The 20,981-nt window shown below is 44.3% G+C and overlaps 2 protein-coding genes across 8 annotated transcripts in view; one reads left to right on the top strand and one right to left on the bottom strand.

Moving 5' to 3' along the window:
- The first annotated feature begins 1,301 nt into the window (after positions 1-1,301).
- Positions 1,302-13,892, top strand: ism1 (isthmin 1). Of its 2 annotated transcripts, none has more exons than XM_034226518.1 (6): positions 1,302-2,207; positions 7,432-7,647; positions 8,595-8,862; positions 10,372-10,515; positions 10,615-10,704; positions 12,524-13,892. In XM_034226518.1, the coding sequence occupies exons 1-6, from the start codon at positions 2,070-2,072 to the stop codon at positions 13,039-13,041; spliced, it is 1,374 nt and encodes a 457-aa protein (XP_034082409.1). In that variant the 5' UTR covers positions 1,302-2,069; the 3' UTR covers positions 13,042-13,892. The 2 variants fall into 2 exon arrangements, with proteins under 2 accessions (XP_034082409.1, XP_034082400.1); XM_034226509.1 differs by having other exon boundaries at positions 7,429-7,647.
- A 3,676-nt stretch (positions 13,893-17,568) lies between these two features.
- Positions 17,569-20,981, bottom strand: part of tasp1 (taspase, threonine aspartase, 1) — a 30,415-nt gene continuing 27,002 nt past the window's right edge. For all 6 annotated transcript variants that reach the window (XM_034227012.1, XM_034227038.1, XM_034227030.1 and 3 more), the window contains one exon: positions 17,569-19,102. In XM_034227012.1, the coding sequence (XP_034082903.1) occupies positions 19,013-19,102 (90 nt within the window). In that variant the 3' untranslated portion in view covers positions 17,569-19,012. The remainder of the gene's footprint in view (positions 19,103-20,981) is intronic.

Here is a 20,981-nt window from a genome sequence, read left to right as displayed (position 1 = left end):
AAGACTCATGACAACCAGAGCTGTAAAACAAATATATGACCCTTTGTCGAGATTTATGCTTGTATTCAATACATTTAAAACAGTATTATTTAAGAATAAGTTCAATCATGTTTAAGTGTACTTGTTTTTTTCATGTTAATATGTAACAGTAGTGTAATTTGGGGGACGTTTTGGCTCTGCTGTTCCACTGCCTTGAGCTGTGCATGCGTTACGCGCCATTTGGCACCACCATCAAGGATAATGTCTGCATAGAAAGGAAACAAAACAATATACGTTTAAATGGTTTTATGAAAGCTGTTACCACACTGTCAAACAATCCATAACAGTAATGAGATCGTGTTCGTCATCGTCAGTAACATTATTGTTCCACTTGTGCCCAAACTGAATGTGTCGACTTCAAAGGTGACAAACGACATAGATGCACCGCGGTCTCCCCTGTGCCTCCGGGGCTCAGTGAACTGTCACCCATGCTGGAGCAGCAGCATCCCCGCTTGGTGCATAATTTGACACAGCGACCTGTCCTTTGAAGCGGACAATAAAAAGTATCACAAGGGCTAATCACATTACGCACCATTTGTCTCGCTTAAGCGAAGTGTTTCAGCACCTTCCATATGAGCGTTTTAATCAAAGCCTGGGACGAGGCTGCTGCAGCACACATGTCCACAGGAGAGGCAGACCTCCTGTCACGCGCCTCCGGGTCTCTTTCCCCGCGCTGTGACGCGCCTGTGAGTCCAGTGCGCCTCCGGGGACCACCAAGGATACTTTAGGATGTTTCATGTGCCTGTGTAGAGGCTTTTTTGTTATGAAAAAAAGGGTGTTTGGATAACGTAATCACTATAAATATACGTGATTGAATGCGTATTGAAATGTCCCCCAATAACACGAGGAAGTTTTGTCCATCTGGATATGTACTTTTTGTAAATTGTAATTTGTGTAATTGCTATCATGAATATTTCATGCATGCCTATTTATTAATGTTTCCTCTTTGCTCTGCACTTTTGCTGTAACAATGTTCATTTCCCCATTGTGGGACTAATTGTTCTAGTTCTTATTCTGTACACTCTGCCAAGATATTTTGTAGATTTTAAACATATCAGCTTGGTCCTATAACTATGAATGATTTATAGTAATCACATCTGTATGCTGGAAAATAAGCTTTATGTGACTTTTGGTTGTATCCAAACAAGAATATGGTGTTAAACCTGGCCGGACAAACGTGTGGGGAGGAGAGGGGCGAAAGAGTTAACCAGGGGGAGGGCGCCTGTACAGGGGCGTATGGTATAAAACCACCTCAAGAGCGCACATCAACAACAGCGTGTGTTTTAGTAAGCCGTAGTTTGCTATGGTTTGACTTTTTTCCTCCAACAGGACTCGTTAGAGACGCACGCCAGCCCGTGTCTTCATTTAGGTTGGCTCCATCCGCAGCATAATGTATGAATGCTGTTTCTGAAGAGGACAGAACTCCACCTAACTGGGAAGATATATTTAACTACCTGCACTCTTTTCTCTAAAGGTAGTGTCGTCGAATAACATAGGAAAGCGCACAATGAGGACACATCAAGAAATGCGCAAAGTGGCTGGAGAGGAAGTGAGGAAAAGTGAAGTGTGAGGCTGAGAATGTGGCGGGGACACCACGGGGCAACTGGGCTGCAAGTTTCCTGAGCTTTGGAGATCTGACGAGGGAGCAACAAGAGGGAAACGTGTTAGTGCTGCGCGCAGGACCAGCCCTGCAGTACTCCTGGCATATCAGTGCAATACCTTATATACTATATTTAGATGAAAGTATAGGAACAATCAGTAAAAGAAGATCAATCTTGATTCAAGACAAGTTTAAAATCCAACTGGATCCAAATTAGTCTTCAATATACTACTTCCAGAAGTATTCGACTGCCCCCTCCTCCGAACCTTTTCCCTTCAATTTTGCAATTCTGATTCCCGAAGTGGCTCCGAAGTGGTGTTGCGGCTCCTCGTCCCCGGCGGATCCGGAGATTGGGGTCTCTGCACCGGGAGGAGGCGGAGTGGGAGCTCCGGCCACACCGCAGGCTCCTAAGAGCGGCCGCGTCAAAAGGATGGTGCGTCTGGCGGCGGAACTGCTGCTCCTCCTCGGACTACTTCTCCTCACCTTGCACATCACGGTACTGCGGAGCAGCCCGCTGCCACAGGGAAACGAGACTCTGAGCCTGGATCAGGACACAGCACTTACAGAGGTGAGGAAAACTGATAGTGTAGGCCTAGTGCTTAGATGGAAGATTTCTTTAGGGGATTTTGATACAAAAGAGGATATCCAAGGGGGCTCATTGGGTCACAGATGGGTTTGATAAAGGCGCATTGGAGCCCAGGTAAACTATAGCCTCCATTCCCCGGGAACTATGTGAGTCTCTTGTTGACATAGCCTATACGATTGTGGTCTCCCTGGGGTGTCCCCCGGGAATGGCAGGGAGCCAGCAGAGGGATGGGAGATGAGGCAGGGTCAGAGATCAGCCCCCTGCTCCAGACGCACCTCCCTTTAGTTGTGGGTTAAATGCTAGCTGCAGGCACTTCTCTGTCATCATGGGCTCATCACTGTCATCCAAGCTTTCAGTTGATGAGGTCAGAGCTGAACCCCTCAGGGTGCCCATCCAATATGCCCCACTGGAGGAGAGTCTGCCATCAGACTGACTTCTGCCCTGATCCAGATCAAGCCCTGAGTCCTGTTTGTTTCCTTTGAGCCTGCAATATTAACATATATTGACACAGCCAAATATGCAGATCAGATATTAATGCCCAATGTAAAGGAAAAGCTATGAAATAGAATGATATATATAAATAAAGTAACATATTTTTTACTTGATTTAGTTTAGGCAAATACAGCTTTAATGGGACGTTGTTGGGTTGTGGTCCAGTTTAGAACGTGCCACAACAACATTTCACAAGGGACATATTTGTCAGCATGACACCACTTAAGACAGGTTTAACAGTTTAACTGGCCATTTTAAACATCAGCTTTTAAAGCACAGACTCCAGCAGAGCCTCAAATCCTGACTCGAGGGTTAAGTCAGGTCTGGGATCAACAGGATTTTTTAGAGAGTGTTTAGCATCCTCAGCTGCCCTTTGATGTATATTTAGCATGCTACTGAAATACTTTCGTCAAGTCCCGGTGATAAATGGGGTATTTATGCCCTTCATAAATTCTATATTCTATACTGGTGGAAATGAATGGAAAGGAATTTTGACTTTAACAGAGGATGATGAGGGTAATTCTCTTATCTTCACTATCACTGTAGACCTGCCTGCCTATATGCAACAGCAAGCCTGTGTTCTGTTGGATATTAGGGCATGCAAAGCTAAAGAAATGTCCCAGGAATTTGTGGAATATTTGTCACAGGATGAGGAAAGCTTCTCCTGGGGAATTGGTGCAACAAATACTTTCCCATTTGTCACTCGTTTACATTTACAAAGACATTCTGGCTTGTGATAAAAGGGCTCAACACTGCAACACATGCCCCATGTTGAGGAAAGCTGAATGTGTTTTTTTTTTATTTTGCTAATGAATGCTCTCACTTTGTGCAGATATGCTTCACTGGTCTGCCACTGAAGACATGATGTCATCTTTCAGCCGGGCTTGTCACGGGCCAGGGGGTGTATTGTCATTCCAAGGTGTCATATTTAAAATGCCATTCACAAAAACACAAATGACAGGATGCGGCTCCATGCACCTGTAGTGGGGACAGGAAATGATTTGGTCCACGGCACATCATCATCATCACTGACCCAGGAAGGCAGTTTCATCCACAGTGGGGGTGTCATTATATATTTAACAAAACAGTATTTTTGTATCTTAAGCTGCTTTTGAGCATATTTTCTTCTTTTGTATACGTATTGAAACAGTTTAAATCTGAGCTCCTCTCTGGCATCTCAGTTTGATTCAGTACATAAACACGAACGTAATCCCAGAGTGAGTCGTGTGACAGAGGAAGGATAGTTTTCTCTTCCACCTAGATGAGTGTAGTGTTGAAAAGCATCTGGCACAATGTGCACTGCCTTCATTTCCTGCCAGCCTCCCAGGGGGAAGGACCCCTGAGTTGCTCCCAATTGAAAATGGAGTCATGCCCCTTTAAGCAGCCCTCACAAAGTGAAAAAAGGGGAAGCGGGAAAAGAAGAGGAGATACTGTGAGGAAGGGAGAGGGGGTGGCTTGTGTGTGCAAGTGTTCATTCATGGCTTTTGAGAGTGGGGGGTGACATCCTGGGAGGCCCCAGATGAACTGAGGAATGGTGTGTCACTTTTGATCTCCAAATTAAAGCACGTTCCTCGTTGAGGGAGATCTCAGTTGAGTGATAGGGACTGTAGAGCAGCCCGCCATCAAAGGGCAACTCTGCTGATTTTTTCACATTAATATGGGTAACTCCTGTGCACTGTTTGAGTCCGGGCCGTATCATTACGTTGTGTTAAAAGGCTCTGCTGAGATTCACTTGGAAAAGATTATCAGGAATTTACACAACTGATACACAACGGCCATTCCTGTCCGATGACTAATTCCTATGTTGTTTCTTCAAGTCTTTCCATAATTTCCAACTATGCTAATTCTCCTGAATCTTATTTCTGAAAAACTGATTGAGACAGAACAAAAATCAGTTATTAGGACAATAAAAATGTCATTTTTTGTGCTTAGATTTTCCCCCTTTCTGTCTTAATTATCACCGTTTTCAGCTATTCAATCTACCAATGTTCCTATTAGGAATTTCACTCAAGGCTTTTATCAACAGGATTTTACTTAAGGACTATATTTAGAACTTGTAGCACTTCTTATTCCCTATTTTTGTATAAAACAATAGCAATCCTCTCATATTAACAATTCTTACACTCCCTTCTGCAAGAAGAATCAGAAATAAAACCGTATTAGTGTTAAACTACTAATATTTGCCAATAAACTGATAAACAATGTGTTTACAAGCACTCAGCGAAGCATCACCTTAAGTGTTGCTCTGGGATTTATCAGAATGCTTACAAATCTGACTTTAAACAAACCAAATTTGTGTCAGGATTTAAAATCCGCCTAATGTGTAAAACAGCATAATATGACAACAGAAAATCCAGACAGGATTCAACCGGATTATGAGGGATTAATATACCTGCAAACACTGCGACTGGGTTTCAAGTCACAACACTTTGTGTATTCTGACACATTTGTGGTGGCATCTGCTTTCTTTTCATAAACCAACTCGTGCAGAACGTAGCAAATCTTCACTCAACAACGACTTTTGGGAAAACAAAGAAAATTGTCCTTCGTCAGTGGCTGTGAAATCCCTGTTCTATTATCAGCATCATTAAACATGAAGAGCAACTTGTGTGGTCTGCAGCTGATATCCAAAATATGATCCACCAAAAGGAAATCAACCACACCTGTTTGGTGTCTTTTCAATTGTGCGGATGTATTTACATTGTGATTGAACCTGTGAGTGTTGTCTGACACTCACAGTCTGATCCCTCAGTGGAGCTCTGTTACAGTGACTGAGTGACTTCTGAAGGCTGGGAACTTAAAAGACGGGGTTATCACGTGGGCATCTCAAAGCCTGAGTACTTGTGATAGAACCAGAGAGGGTCCTGTGATGTTCACATAAATGGTCAATATCAGATGCAAAAACGATTTAGTAGGAATGTCTTTCTATACCGAGCATTCAGCCATAATCGTTTGGTTATGGAAAAGACACTTGTGGTTTTTATTGGGATATGCCATTTCAGAATCATTATCTTTAAATGTTATGATTTAAAACCTAAGTTCTCATAAAAACTCATCATCTTATCTAAAACTCTCTGTCTTTTATTTGGTGGCTACATACAAAGTGCATATCTTCCTGAGAGTTATGAGCAATGGTATAATCATTGTAATTATGACAGTAGCGCACATTAAGATATATGATGTGACCGTCTTTACATTTGTAGAAAAGCATCTGTGAGTCTAGAATCACTAAAAAGTCACAATGCCACAAGACTTTCTGTACAGCCGCTGATCCCTCGGCGGTTGAATAAAAGTTAGTTGTACATTTATAATCCTTCCTCCCTTGCTGTGTGGCTCCATTTACAGCATCTATATTGTCCCAGAGTGCACCTTGGCTGGACACAAAACAGCTCCACTGGGGGCTTTTATGCCCACCACAATGTGGCTGAGCTGACACTTTGTCTGTGACTGGCCACCGCAACACTACAGCACTGCTGCCGTATTCTTAGGCCTCAGCCCAGCCACAAAACACTAAGAAAAAAGTGTGAAAAAAAGAAAACAAGGAAACATGATTGATGGCTTTCTTTGATCTTTTTTTCTGCCACCCGAGAACGGATGATTGCCGACTACTTATGGCCGTCTGTCCAATTGAGGAATAATTGTTCCTTCTGTGCATACCTGACAGGGGCCATATGTCCTCAACTGTCCTTTGGGGATGAATTTACAACCCCCTTGTCACAAGACCAAATGTTTTTCTGGCAGATGTAATTATTTTGTAATGTTTGCTTAGGTTTCCCTGTTTGGCCACAGTGCAGGAAACCCATCAGTCTTTCATGCTTGTTTCTCCCAGGCAGCACCAGGACATGCTATAAATGTCCACATCATATAACTACCGTAAAGCTGGAGAAATCTCTCTCAGTTAAAAAAGGAAACATATACAATCTAATTGTGACGTTGGCTCTGAATGCAGGCTCTAGACACTTTGTATTTTGATGGAAGCAGACAGACTGTTTCAGTGGCTCCTTATTTCTGGGCTCCAGAGTCCACTGCCCACAGGATATATGACAGAGGTCATGGCTACATGAACCTCTGTCAACATCCCTCTAAAGTAGCTGAGGGTGATGCCTCTGTAGATGCCAAGTGACAGGTTCCCTACTCTAAACATTCCCACACAAGCATTTTCTATAAATACTCATATATTTTGATTGCACAAACATTAAAGGTCCCCTATTATAATGTTTTTCATTACTTTATTATAGGTCTCAGATATATACAAAACTTGTCTCTGAAGTGCCTGGCCTCGAAATACTAAACAGATCATGCATTGTACATCCCATATACCCTTCTGTTTCAGCCCTGTTTCATAAGTGCTGATTCTCTGTCTGCCCCTCTGCGAGATATTTGGTTAAAAAAACACAATGCTGCACAAGGAGGAGATTCAGGTGATAAGATGGGGGGGGGGTGTTACCTTGGCTGATGATTGGCTAATGGTTACACAAGCCAAAACATCGTTATGACATCATAAAGTGGCCAAAATCTGATCAGCTCTTTTTCAGACAGGTTTTTATATGAATGGATCAGGACAAAAAGAGAGCTAATCTTTTTTCCTGAACCTTTCAGAATCTCTTTAAACAGAGGGGACACATGTTGATGTATAAAAGACGTGAAAAAGTGGATTTTGCATAATAGGTGACCTTTAATGTATTAATACAGTCTCCCTTTCTCTCCTTAGCAGAACAATATAAATGCAAAAAGCAGCTCTTCGGCCAAACTGGCTCCTGAAGACCGGAAGTCTGGAACAGAACACCGGTTGGCCCACCGGCCTGCCACCCTCCCCTGGGCACAGGGCACCAACGTGCACCGGGACAGCCCTGGAGCCTTCCTCCTAGACCTGCACAACTTCCCCGACCTCTCCAAAGCAGATATCAATGGCCAGAATCCCAACATACAGGTGACCATGTGTGTCTGTGCACCTGCTTTGATGCTTTCACTTAATCGTAAGACATGGCTACTCAACCACACAGGACAGGAAGAGCAAACAGGAAGGAGGGGGATCAGTTGGTGCACATCACTACCCCCTTTTTCTCTCCCTTCCTTCTCCCCCTTTCACACTTCCTGGCTCGTAGTGAATCTTACACTGAGGTCTCACGTCCATCATAATGACAGCTGAAAAGCAGACACTAACCAGCAATGCTTCACTACTACTAACCCATGTGCAGGAAGACAGACGGCAGCTTATGTTAATATGTGGCAAGCCCCCTTACCCATAAAGTCCCTCAGAGGTGCAGATGGCCGATTAACCGCTGCCATGTTTAAATCATTCTCCTGTCTAATCCAGCGAGGGGTCTTTCCATTTCTGAGAGCATCACTGCTAAATCCGAGCACGGACAAAGTGTATTAACATCTCAAGATGTGGGAAGAGAGCGCAGCAACCAATTGAGCAAGGGCGTGAGGCTGTTGGAGATGGGGGGGGAGGAGGAGGTGGGTGTCTTTGATCCTGGGATTCATCTGGCTTTCATGGTCTGGAGGAGGCTGAGTAGCCCTTTGAACTTTGTGTTTAGGTGGAGAGAGCCCATGAGGTGGGAGGGTGACTGTGGGGCAGGGGTGGTGGTCCCCCCTCATCTGGGAGGCACATGTGTGAGGACAGAAAGGGGGAGGGGGTAATATTGTGCATGGGGGTATCTGAAAGTGGCCCCCCACGGCAATGGATCGACCCAAAATGTATCAACATTTCCTTCTCAAAAATATTTAGTTTGAGGTACTCTTTGGATACATGTAGACACAATTCACAATAATTCAAAGGTCTTTTCCTGATTTTTTTTTTAACAAAACAAGTAACTTATTTGATGACTTTGTGTTTAATATTCACTTGAAATCTACTTCTGTTCTTTAACACAGGTGACCATTGAAGTGGTGGATGCACTGGAGGGCCATGAGCCAGAGAAAGGCCTCCGTAAGGAGAGCAAACCAAACTGGGCTTCTCCAAACTGGAGAAACTGGTGGCCTCACTCTTCTTCACCCTCCTCCTCTTCCACCACCCATCAGACGGAGGAGAAAGATCTCACCTACGGGAGCGACCGTGAGGACAGCAACTTCCTCAGGCCACCTGCAGACTGGGACAGGAGAGGAGGAGCCGGGGGTGGAAGCAAAGCTCAAACTGAATATGGTGAGAATGATTTGAAGGTGCAAGGAAATGAGTGCGCAATGCACGTGGCAGAATATTTAGCGGGTCCATAGGCTCTTATTTGAGCAGATGGCCCTGGTCTGATGTGGAATCTGTAATTTGCAGATTAGCTGATTTATGCTGTCACCATAATAAGTGCAGTCATCCCAGGCGAGCCTTTGGGAGCCCCTGATTGAAGCCTTTAACACTTTTTTATGAGATGTGGTGCAGAGTTAGCTACATGACACAATTTAAACGCCTTTGCTACATCAAAGTTCAGCAGGAGGAATGGGGCCAGAAGATCCGTTAGGGCTGCCACACCATCCTCACAACACTCTCCAAAGTAACCCCACTGATAAATCTGCTGGGGAAGAATTTACACTCACCGTCGTACTGTATGCGTCAGGCCCGTGTCGAAGCATGCCCAAACCAACATGGTCGAACAGGAATGCGTATGCTTTGGAAAATGTCATTTTATCAACTTGCACTTGCACTACAGCGGTTAGGGAGGCGATTTTATAATATTTTCCTTTCTAACCATAGCCCATGTTTAATGTTTCTGTCTTATTGCTGTGGTAAGATCTCATTCATCATTTATATCATACCACACAATGGACAGGACATTTTTATCATGATTTTGGTCCTGGTTTTAACCCTAATAATCATTACTCTGTAAGCAAGGGTCATCCATCACAAGCCATTGGTATTCAATTCAGTCCTATCTCCAGGCTGGGGGACTATTATTATTACCTTTTCTAAATTGTGACTTTTGTCCCAGCTGCCTCATGCTCATTGGACGGATAGGCTATGTAAGTGGGAGGGGCTCAGCGCTAGATGACTATCTGGCCTTTATTCATACAAAATGCTCATAATGAGGGGCAGATGGCAGCGGGGGGGTGTATAGGAAGGTTTGGACCCCGGCCAGAAATACTTCCATCCCAGCATGCCCACATTCATTCTCCTCATTGATAAAGTGCTGCTTTCAAGATGTGTGTGTTGTGTGTGTTTGCGTGTGGTAGTGATCGTAGAGTCTCATGTAACTGTTTCCATGTATACCCATTACAGTGATCTGCTCAATGATAATTGGAGTTAAAGAGGATTTCTTGCCATTTCACTTCCCATTTTCCAACCAATGAATCACAGATAGAGCAACTGAATGGTGTATGATGCTGCCAATGTGTCAAGGATACTTAGAAACAGTCTATTTGTGGACTCCCTGCTGGATCCCCTGTAGCTTTGTTGGAATTCCTGACTGTTACTTCACTGACTGAAGACACATAGTGTGCCCTATGCCATGTACAGCATAGCGCATGTGTGCTGCTGTGTGTGTGTAGGCTTGCGTAGTATCTGCTTTGAGGGCTGAAGTCAAAGAGAACTTTGAGCTCCCCCACTTCCCCTTTCATGTCCTCCCCCCACTTATTATTAGTGAGGCATGCTAACAGGCCTGAGTAAGTTCAGCATGTGGCCTGCATCAGAGCTAAAGATCTCTCTCTTTCTTTCTCTTGAATCCAGACTATATGGACGGAGAGGGGGACTGGAGTGACTGGACTGCCTGCAGCGTCACCTGTGGGAACGGCAACCAGAAGAGAACCAGGTCATGTGGTTATGCCTGCACAGCCACTGAGTCAAGAACTTGTGATATGCCCAACTGCCCAGGTAAAGAACGCATTATTGGATATTGGAGGATATTTTATAAGTGCTCAAGTTGATTTATTCTATGGATCCATTTTGATGGTGTTTTCATCTCTCTAAAAGGTATTGAAGATGCCTTCAAGACAGCAGCTACTGAAGTGAGCCTGTTAGCTGGAACCGATGAGTTCAATGCCACGGAGCTCTTTGGCGTTGGTAAGATTCTGCCTACTCTTGTCCTAGCAGACTTTCCGTAAATTAAATGTTCTTACATTATCAAAGTTGATTCATCCATCTGGCAGCAGCACTCCTGCACACACTTACTGGGCGGAGATGAAAATAGGCGCGTTCACACCGCAGTACTTTTCCCACTTTAGTTCCGATATAGTTCCGAAAATGTCCCGTTCACACCAAAAAGAGCCGGAACTAAAATTAGTTCATGAGAACCTTTTTACTCCCTTTTCCGTCCCTTCCGTACTTTCGTGGGAGAAAAAGGTTCCTATGTCTGATTGGCTGGGCGAAATGCAAACCACGCCCCGTAAAACTCCCAAAAAGGTTTTGTGAAGCCGCCATTTTATTATCCTTGCATTAGCATTATTAGCATTAGCCCAGCGCACAAACGCAGAGAGACTAACTTATGGCAACACAAAAGAAAACATGGGAGCGGTGGAGATGAGGAGGTGTCGGCGTTCTGGCGTTTTACTCTGAAGCATACTTCCCAACCCTCCTGATTTCATAGCCCTCTCCCGGTTTCCTCCCGGGGTCATATTTCTCCCGCATTTCTCCCGATTTCTGACAAAATCAGATTTACTCAGGACTGTTTCCACTCGGACTTTAATACAGCTAAACCATTGTTTGGTTTCCATGGTAGCGCGTCTCTTTAGTCACAGAAAACAGAACAAGAAGCGACAACTCTACCCTCTGCTCACTCCTTTTCTGGTTTTGAAATGCTCCCGATTTCTGAGGTCTCAAGGTTGGCAAGTATGCTCTGAAGGCTTTAGTAGAAGCTGCTGGGAGTCCCAGCAGCTTCTACTGAAGCCAGTCCCCAACTCCGGGGACTTCCGGCCGGGGACTTCGGGTGGCAGTATACGCTGTGAATTTGTTTGCGGCCTGCCAGTAAACCCAAAGCAGAAGAAGAAGAAGTGACGTCAGCGGCTTCATTTGCCTAATCCTCCCCCAGGGACTTATTCCGGTGTGAACGCGATCTGTACTTATGGCGCATTTCCACTGCAGCGGGTAGCCCCGTTTAAGCGTCCTTAATCGTCCTCAAGCGGCCAGGCCAGTTTTTGGTGGCCTTTCCATATAGCGTAGCACCGGCTAGCGGGTACTTTTTCCCTCTTTTTCCAGCCCCATAAAATCGTGGTTCTATCAGGCCAGGGCCAGGGCTGAACTAGTGACGTCAACACTCTCGACTGCTGATTGGTCAGAGAGAATCGTCACAAGATCGCACGCGAGATCATCCCTAGCGTCGCATATATATCTAGAAGTAAGCTTGCAGCATTTTTAATGATAACAAGCCACACACCAAGAAACAAGTAAACGATCGCTTCCACATCCTCCATTGTTGTGTGTGTTTTAGTGAGTTGTGTCGCATTGAAGATGACGCCACTGCAGTTTTACCCAGCGTCGCTCCGCCCAAAAAGCCCGCCAAAAAGCCGATCGCCCCGCCTACACTGCGTTGCTACCCCAGGTCCTAAACTGTAATGGGAATGGACGGCCAGCGAGGCAGCCCGAGGCCTGAGCGAGGACGCTTAGGGATGCTTAAACGGGGCTACCCCGCTGCAGTGGAAATGTGCCATTAGTAAACTAAAGAGTTCTCATGAACTAAGTTCTGATGAACCTTTGTGGGAAAAGTACTGCGGTGTGAAAGCGCCTAATGAACAGTAGGGCAGGAAGAGCAAAGTATGCCCATGCCCTCTTTTTCTTCTTTCTCGTAACCAACCCAGTGAAAACACACCTATAAACATATCACCTTCTCACAGTTTCATCTTCTTAGGCTATGAAGGAGTATTTATAGTGTCTTCATTTCTTTCAGACACAGACAGTTGCGAGCGATGGATGAACTGCAAGAGCGACTTCTTGAAGAAATACATGACCAAGGTGGCAAACGACCTTCCCAGCTGCCCTTGCTCTTACCCCACTGAGGTGGCGTACAGCACCGCCGCCGTACACGATGTTCCCACGCAGCGAGATTTCCGCTGGAAAGATGCCAGCGGGCCAAAAGAGAAGCTGGAGATCTACAAGCCCACGGCCCGTTACTGCATCCGCTCCATGCTAACACTGGAGTCCACCACGCTGGCCGCTCAGCACTGTTGCTACGACGACAACATGAAGCTCATCACTCGCGGCAAAGGAGCCGGCAGTCCCAACCTCATCAGCACAGAGTTCTCAGCTGACCTGCACTACAAGGTGGACATCCTGCCCTGGATCATCTGCAAAGGAGACTGGAGCCGCTACAACCAAGCCAGGCCGCCAAACAACGGGCAGAAGTGTCCCGACAACCCTCAAGATGACGACTACTACAAACAGTTTGAAGAAGCAACGGAATTCTAGCCGGCTGCGAAAATGTTCAGCTAAACCTCAACAATGGTACCGTTTTAGATCCAATAACACAATAACTTTTAGGCTCTGAGTAACAAGACTTTTTTGAACAAAGAGGAAGGAAAATCGTACAGTCAGAACACTTATTCGCTCACAAAGAACTTTTCTTGACTCCACCAAAACCAGTCAGACGACGTTGCTAGTTTAGTTTTTTTTATACAAAATATGCCTCTGAAAAAAAGTATTTGCATCACCAATAATAACTCTCACAGATCTGGTTAATAAAGGGAGAACCAAGTTTGTATTCTTAAAAAGGGAAAATTATTATTCCAGGAATGTTCGCTTAGATTGTGTCCATCTTCGTCTCCATAGATTGTTTATGTTTGGTGAATCTGAGAGGCCTGTGGTAATAGAATAATGAGATCCTTCAGGAATGTGTTGGGGGGGGGGGGGTAGCAGAGAACAGGGTTATCTAATTTTCTCCCGGTTTGGCATCCACAATATCCAGGTTCCCATTGTAAACTTGTGAGTCTATTTAGCATGCACATTCTTTTTCAAACCATACATGTACCACCATGTCCCTTGTGTCTCTGAGGCAGATCCTTATTGTAAAAAGCCTGCATTATTTTTGTAAAGTATTTATTAAGTTGTAGCTGTGTCTGAGTTGGGTGTATATGACTGTGTTTCCAATTCTGAATGCTTACTTGAGACTCCTCTCTTGCTCAAACTGTGGCATCAATGTGAGTATTCATGCCTCAAGTAAGGATTAAACCGTAATTGAGCGTAAAGAATGTGTAAATTCAACTGTATGGAAGGATTTTTTGAGATATAAATCTATAAATAAATTTGAAAAACCCAATGAATGTGTTGCTAGAAAAACAAATCTCTGCGTGTATGATCTTCATGGAAAATATCACTTGTAGCTTGTACATTAACACTATTCAAGGTTTAATCAGCTGCTATTGGGTTTCTCTCCTACTGTCGAAGGAAAATTCATCTGCATGAAAAATCTCATCGATCAAACTCCTCCACGGGCTTAAGCCAGTGCACAAGACTTCCATTAGTTCCATCCAGTGTGGCTCTGAGGCCAGGTCTTTTGATGGGATTGTGATATTTCTTAAGAGGGCGAGGAGGGTAATGTTCCCTTGAATGCGACTCAAATTCTTTGTCTTTGGCATGTATCCTCACATTCCTGGGTAATTTTTTTCAGTGTACACACACACACACACACACACACACACACACACACACACACACACACACACACACACACACACACACACACACCACACACACACACACACACACACACACACACACACACACACACACACACACACACACACACACACACACACACACACACACACACACACACACACACACACACACACACACATACACACACACACTGACTGCTGCCTGTCGGTAGCAAGGACCTCTGACCATTCCCTCTCCGCTGAGTGCTGCAGTCATTGTCACACAGAGAAAGCCATTCATGGTGCCCTCATTCCTGCAGTCTTGTGTACGGCACAGCTGGCCGGGTGCAGGGCTTGTCTTTATAACACAGCAGGCCCCAGCACGTTCCACACCCCAGAAGCACTGCTTGCAACCGCCTAGTCGCTTCCCTATTCATACAAAATTCCTCCATGCGCATCTTTCGTTCCATTTATCTAAAAATCAGCCTTTTAGCAACAACCTGCACTCAAACCCTCACTGTAAATCACGCAGATATGTTCTTTTAAAACGTAGATAAACTCTGTGCTATCACTCAGTGTGTAAAGCTCTCTTTTGAAGTCCCTCTCTCCAGTAAAAGCATAGTTCAAGGCTAAGATTACAGTAACTGACGTGGATGGTTATCTTTGCGGACCGTCTGCAGCACAGGCCATGAAGATCAAAGTGAGGTGTTCGTCTATATTCTAAAGCATTAAGGCCAAGCTAAAATTGATGACATACCTCCACCACTCCCCCCCCCCTTCCCTCCGCCCATGGTATCTCTTCTCCAGACAGGTTCCACGTGTCTCGAGAGCAGGCAATTACTCGTACACCGTCCTCACTTTTCATCTCTCATTTCATCTCCCTACTGTGCCATTGCGAAGGTAGGGATATAGATTCATTACAGTGTAATTTGGTGGGAACGTGTATGAGAGGGCAGAGATACTGTAGAGTCAGACAAGCGAGTGCAGAGAAAACTTGTTGGTTGTGGTGCGTCAGTGAGGCCTCGCTTTTGTGTTACTATTTCCAGGAGTCTACTCTGGCATGTTTCAAAGGATGCAAAGCACCATATTAGTGGTATATTGTCAAGGATCCGAAAGGGCTCATTAAGCATCACCAAGATATGATTGTTGGTATTTTGCCTCTATTTTTGTTATGAGAAGGAAATTATGTCCAATGTACTTGCGCAGTTTGAGATAGAGTTTGACGGGCCTGGCTGCAGGATTTCTCAGGAGATCTCCACACATGAGCTAACTGTGGGAAAAAGGAAAACAAGAGAAGTTTAAAAAAAAAAAGCAGTGGAAACTTGGATGTGTTAAAGTTGGAATGAATGAAAGGAAAGCTCAGCTGAAATCATTCAAATAAAACAAGTCCAGGTGGTATTGTTGTCCACACTGGAGCTCACTGTAGGGCTTCTAGGTAAGAAACCGCGGAGCATGGTGGAAATCAGGCATGTCTTTTGTTTTGTGGTGTGGTGCAGATGTGGTGGTGCCATTTTTAGCCTCTCTCTCTCACACTTTCTTTCATTCGCTCCCTCGTGCTGACTCCTTTTTGGGTGGTGTAGCACAATGCAGGAAGTGTCTGGGCCGCAATACCGCAGGGCTCTTACTGCACGGCAAACCTAATTAAAAGGTTTTTCTTTGCTCTTCTAATCTGGAATAGCTGACCTGGACCTGGAGGTTGCTTATCTAACCACTCTGTCCCTCCCTCTTATTTTCAGTTCTTATTATACATCCATGCTCCCTCTCCACATTCACCCCCAACGTCATACTGGTAAAACTGGGATGGGGCTGCTGGCGATCTGCCTGCCATAGGCACGCACCTTTGCACATTGAGACAGGGGAGGAGTGGATGGTTCCAGCAGAGGGGTGCACAGCTGAACAAACGGGTCAAGTAGCTGTGAAGCATCTGAGAAGGCAGGGTGTCTTACATCGCTGAGATACTCTCACAAAGCGCATAACTCTAATCCACTTTGACCATGCAATTAACTTCCCCTTAATTGTCACCTGTCCATGGCTCGTTTCTTCTACACCAGTTGAAATAAAAGCTAAAATAACACACATCGCTAATATATCCACACGCAAAGCTGTGGACAAACAAATGAGGACAAACGGAGGGGGGGGGGGGAATTAAAATCTGCTTGGCCTCCTCATAAAAGAGTTATTATATTCAGTCATGCTTTAAATTGAGCTATGACTAATGTACCACCACGTTGTATATGCTCATGTGTCCCCAGAAGTAAATCAGTTTCACTCAAATGCAATTTCTCAAGGTGAGAGATTTCTGAGTTCTGAATCTTCTTGCTCGGTTTGGCAAAGTACACTGTTTTGCTTATTTACCCTTAGTGTGTTGTTGTTGACACTGACACTGTAACGTGTAGAGAGGGATTGTTGGCGCTTCTGTGGTGAGGGAGGGGGGTAGAGGGGGTCAGAACAACATGGAAGCTGCATAGTCGTGATTCAGTGCGACAGCAGCGCCTGGCATGTGAGGACAGCAGGCCAGGCGGGCGAGGCTGCTGCCTTTGATCTTTATTAGCTCCACCGTCTGTTTTGCATTTAAGAGCCTTGCTGAGCGCGAGGCATTGGATACACCTTGAATGGTTCAGGACCCCGTCCCCTTTTCAAAGACCCAGGATCCTTTTTCAAAGCTGAGGGGATCGGGGACAGAGGGATGATGTTTGAAGGAGAAGGTTCTGCACTGAATGGGGCAGAGGGTCTCCCGGCAACACAGATTAGCCCTGATGAAAGAGAGGGCTCTGTAATAACACATGATCAAGCTAATGGAGGATGGCGTGAGTGTGGGTGAGGGGCAAGGTAACCTACCCTTTTTTTTTTTTTAGATCAGGATCAACCCAGGGGTTAGGGGGCTGTGGAACAAAAACAAACATGTGCAGCAGCAACCCTATCATCCCTCTGCTGCTGCTCCTGACCGGTCAGATACATTTTGCAGCTCAGTGATGTCAACCGACTGTGACATCTTACACCTGAGAGGCAAAGCGGCATCATCACGTGGTCCTTTCCCAAAACCAGGCATGGAGCACTGACAGGGAGGCATCTCTCCCTCTTCAAACGGTGCATATATTTATCTTCTTGAACATCTATTGCACATTCCTCGCAGACACTACAGTGGCCACGGTCCAGAGCCGGCAGCTGGACATACTCTTGCTCTAGAAAGATACAATTGATATAAATAACTGCCCTTTCCAATAAGAGCCTCTTTGAGGAATCAATCAAATCAGAAGAAAAAAGTATTTTTGAGAGAAACAGTGGAGGATGGAAATGTTGTTTATGTAATCCAGAACAAAACTGAGGCTCAGAAACGGAACATGTAGTTTGTCTGTGTGGGAGGGAATCACAACACACCATTTATTTTTGATATAGTCATCGAGGTTATTTAACAAATACAGACTCATGTTGAAATGTTCCTGCATGCTCACACGTCCTTCTGCAGAATCCTTTCCCACTCCAGTTCCTGTCAAACATGTAATTTAATCCCAGACTATAAATGTTTTAGCAGTCCACAAATCTGATCATGACGTTTATTCTGTCTGTTTCTTTTTCTGGAAAGGTTGACGGACTCTGTCTCGTATTGTGGATTTTCAAAGACAAAGATAGACACAGAAATTGTAGCAACATCGATTTTATTTACTTGTTGAGCACTGTAGAGAGCTGTGCACATGTTAGCATAGCTTATACCATTTTATATTAGTTGCATTTTCAAGTAAAGAATAAACAAGCTTGATTATGTTTTTTGTTGAGCAAAACCAGAGGCACTGGTTATCAGAAATCTAGACCCTTACTTCTGTCAAGTACTATTCTCAACTCATGGGTTTTTATACATAAATTACTTTTTAAGGATATTTTCTAGCAAGAAAATACGTCTCTGTCGATGTGACTAGACAAATTGCCATTTTTTAAATGATGACTAACAGTCATGTTTGGAGGTGGGATCAAATGCGGCTACATGAGCACTTTGTATGTGTCAACATCATTCTGGAAGTGCATAGCTTCCCCCTTCTTTCTAACTTTACACCTGTCAGAGAGGCTTTCTGTACATGTTGCATCATGCATTAGCTAAGTATTCACATTGTAAAACAATAAAAGCATTCTATGGCTGAAATAGTTATACAATTCATCATTGACTAAGATGCACATTCTGCTACATTTGACAGTATGTTGGAGGATTAATAACGATATGTGTACATGGAAGTACATGTGTATGTGTTAACATTGTAAATTGCTTTAAACTCTCACAGCTATAAACACTTCACTCAACAATAACCTCGAGTGGCAGATATTCCACAAGGTGCATTGGAATAAAATAAGGTCTTGCTTTTTAAATTCCTAAATGCTTGAAAAAGTCACATCTGTTCAGCGTTACAAAACAACATGAACATCCACCCTGTTTTCCTAAACCATAACTTATGTACAAAAGGAAAAAAGGAGTAGGAAAGGGTAGGAGTAACAGTAAGAAAAAATGCATCAAGGCAATGGTGCATCAAGTCTAATCCAGGTGACACTGTGGAGTGTGTGGGGAAGTTGTATAGAGAACATGCTGGAGGCAGACAGTGGCAAAAGGAAGTCCTGTAAGTGCACTAAGTAGAAGCTAACACCCTCCCTCAGCACCTGTTAAAACACTAAAGCATATTACTTCTGGCATCACAAAGGTGGTGGGGAGGTGAGGGCGGTGTGTGCCTGTGTCTGTGTTAGGTGGAAAGGTTTTGTGTTGGAGTATTGCTCACAAAGCCCAGAAGGAGGGCAAATGCGTCTCACTCCGCCACGCTCAGTCGACACACACCGCCTTCGATGGCCAAGCACTGTCCAGGAACGGTCCCAGGTGGCAGTCTGGATATGTGTGTCTGCAGGCATCAAAAACAAACACAATGAGAAGATTACCAAAGGAAAGATGTACATACAGAGAAAGACTTCATAGGGTAAGGAAACGCTAACAAGGCTGTTGAACTCTTGGATTCCAGTAAATAGGAAAATAATGACAACTGAAAGGTCCCCTACTATACTCTTTGTCATCAATATATTATAGGTCTCAGATATATACAAAACATGTCCCTGAAGTGTTTGGCTCCAAATACCAAACAGTTCATGCATTGTAGCATCCCATAAACCCCTCTGTTTCAGCCCCGTTTCATTTAAAAGGGTGATACATTCAACACAGCTAATATATTTGGTGTATAGAACACACATAGGACTAGTACTCTTGCATAATGGGCATATACCCCTAAAGTCTGAAGATGCCAAGTGAGTATTTATAGAGAGACAGAGCAAGTGGATGAATGGAACAGACTGCTAGTGTTTCTTTGCTCGAGCAGAGAGGAGTAGGAAAGGGGCAAACACAGCTGTGAAGACGGGAGTGATGCTTCAACAGGGAGATCAAAGGTGGCCAACTCTCTTTGAGCCAATAATGGCCATCATCCTCCTTCCTCTCTCCACAGAGGGCAACGCTGGCTCCAGCTTTGGGAGAAGAAGAGTCCAGCCACTCATTTACCAGGCCTCTGAATTGGACTGACATTACTCTTCCAGTGGCAGGAGCCTTCATCTCCACAGGGCTTCTTTTTGTGTAGGCTTGGACTATGGCCCCCTGGCACCCCGAGGGCAACTGTCACTACAATGGGACATCAGCCAGACAAGGCCAAGCACACATGGCAACACTCTCAGGGGCTATTACGCCTCCAGAACCCCTTTCTGGGTTCATCCTCTCCCCTTCATCTTCTAAAAATGAGGTTAAAGGAGGCCTTGTTTAAACTGTCTTGACTGAAGGTCCATAGCTGAGACTTCATCAACTAATGGTGACATGTCAAATGTTTTCCTTACGATGTTTGCGTGTCAGAGGGACGGAGCTTTGCAATGTTCTTTTAAATTCCAACCACATTGAATACACAGCTGAAAATACACTACTGGGCACAATTAGCGCTTAGCTGTATGACTTCATATATTTTGCAGGAAAACGTGACACCAAATGTGCCCTAACCCTCACCCCTGCGCGTAACCCTGCAGCATATGTTAAGACCTTAATTTTTTATTTCCGTCTGGGAAAAATCGGTCAACTTGAGTGACTAAGCAGGAAGAGAAAGACGGCTTACTAAACCAAACAAGAGAGTAATTACACCACCGCAGTGCTAAGAGCATCGCGTGCCATTCACAAGCCGCCACGCTATTTCAGAAGTTTACAGGTTGCGGGGGACACAGTGGTGAGGATGAGCAGTGCTCCGGGCAACACACAACAGATGTCCCAACACTTCTGTGACATCAAGTGGGCCAACATCACACAAATAATGCTGAGGCCTTACGTGTAAACACATAGGAGTAATAATGTTGCACCTTTACTCTTTATACTTGTTCATTAGTCTGCAGGGGACACGCAATAGTAAAGCTTTTCATTATTTTCTTGGTGATTCTTTAACCATTTGCAAAACAACACAGAAGACTACTAATTAGAACTTTGGCTGGTCATTACCTGAAAGACATGTTTTTGCTTATTTCAATGAGTGATGGTAGCCAAAGAGTTATTTGTTATACTTCAATCATTCAATTATTTTTTTTGTACCTTGAAAGTTTTAGTTTTATTTGCTTCTCTTTGTTATAATAATAATAATAATTATTATTATTATTATTGTTGTTTGTTTTATTTCTGACATGTTCAATAAATTGACTAATACAACATTAAAAAATAAATCTCAAATTCAATCGAACTTATAAAATTCAGATTTTTACAGATTTTAA

This window comes from Gymnodraco acuticeps, unplaced genomic scaffold (assembly GCF_902827175.1).
Source record: "Gymnodraco acuticeps unplaced genomic scaffold, fGymAcu1.1, whole genome shotgun sequence".
NCBI lineage: Eukaryota > Metazoa > Chordata > Actinopteri > Perciformes > Bathydraconidae > Gymnodraco > Gymnodraco acuticeps.
Note: the sequence above shows the minus strand (reverse complement) of the source record. Positions and strands in the feature narration are given on the sequence as shown.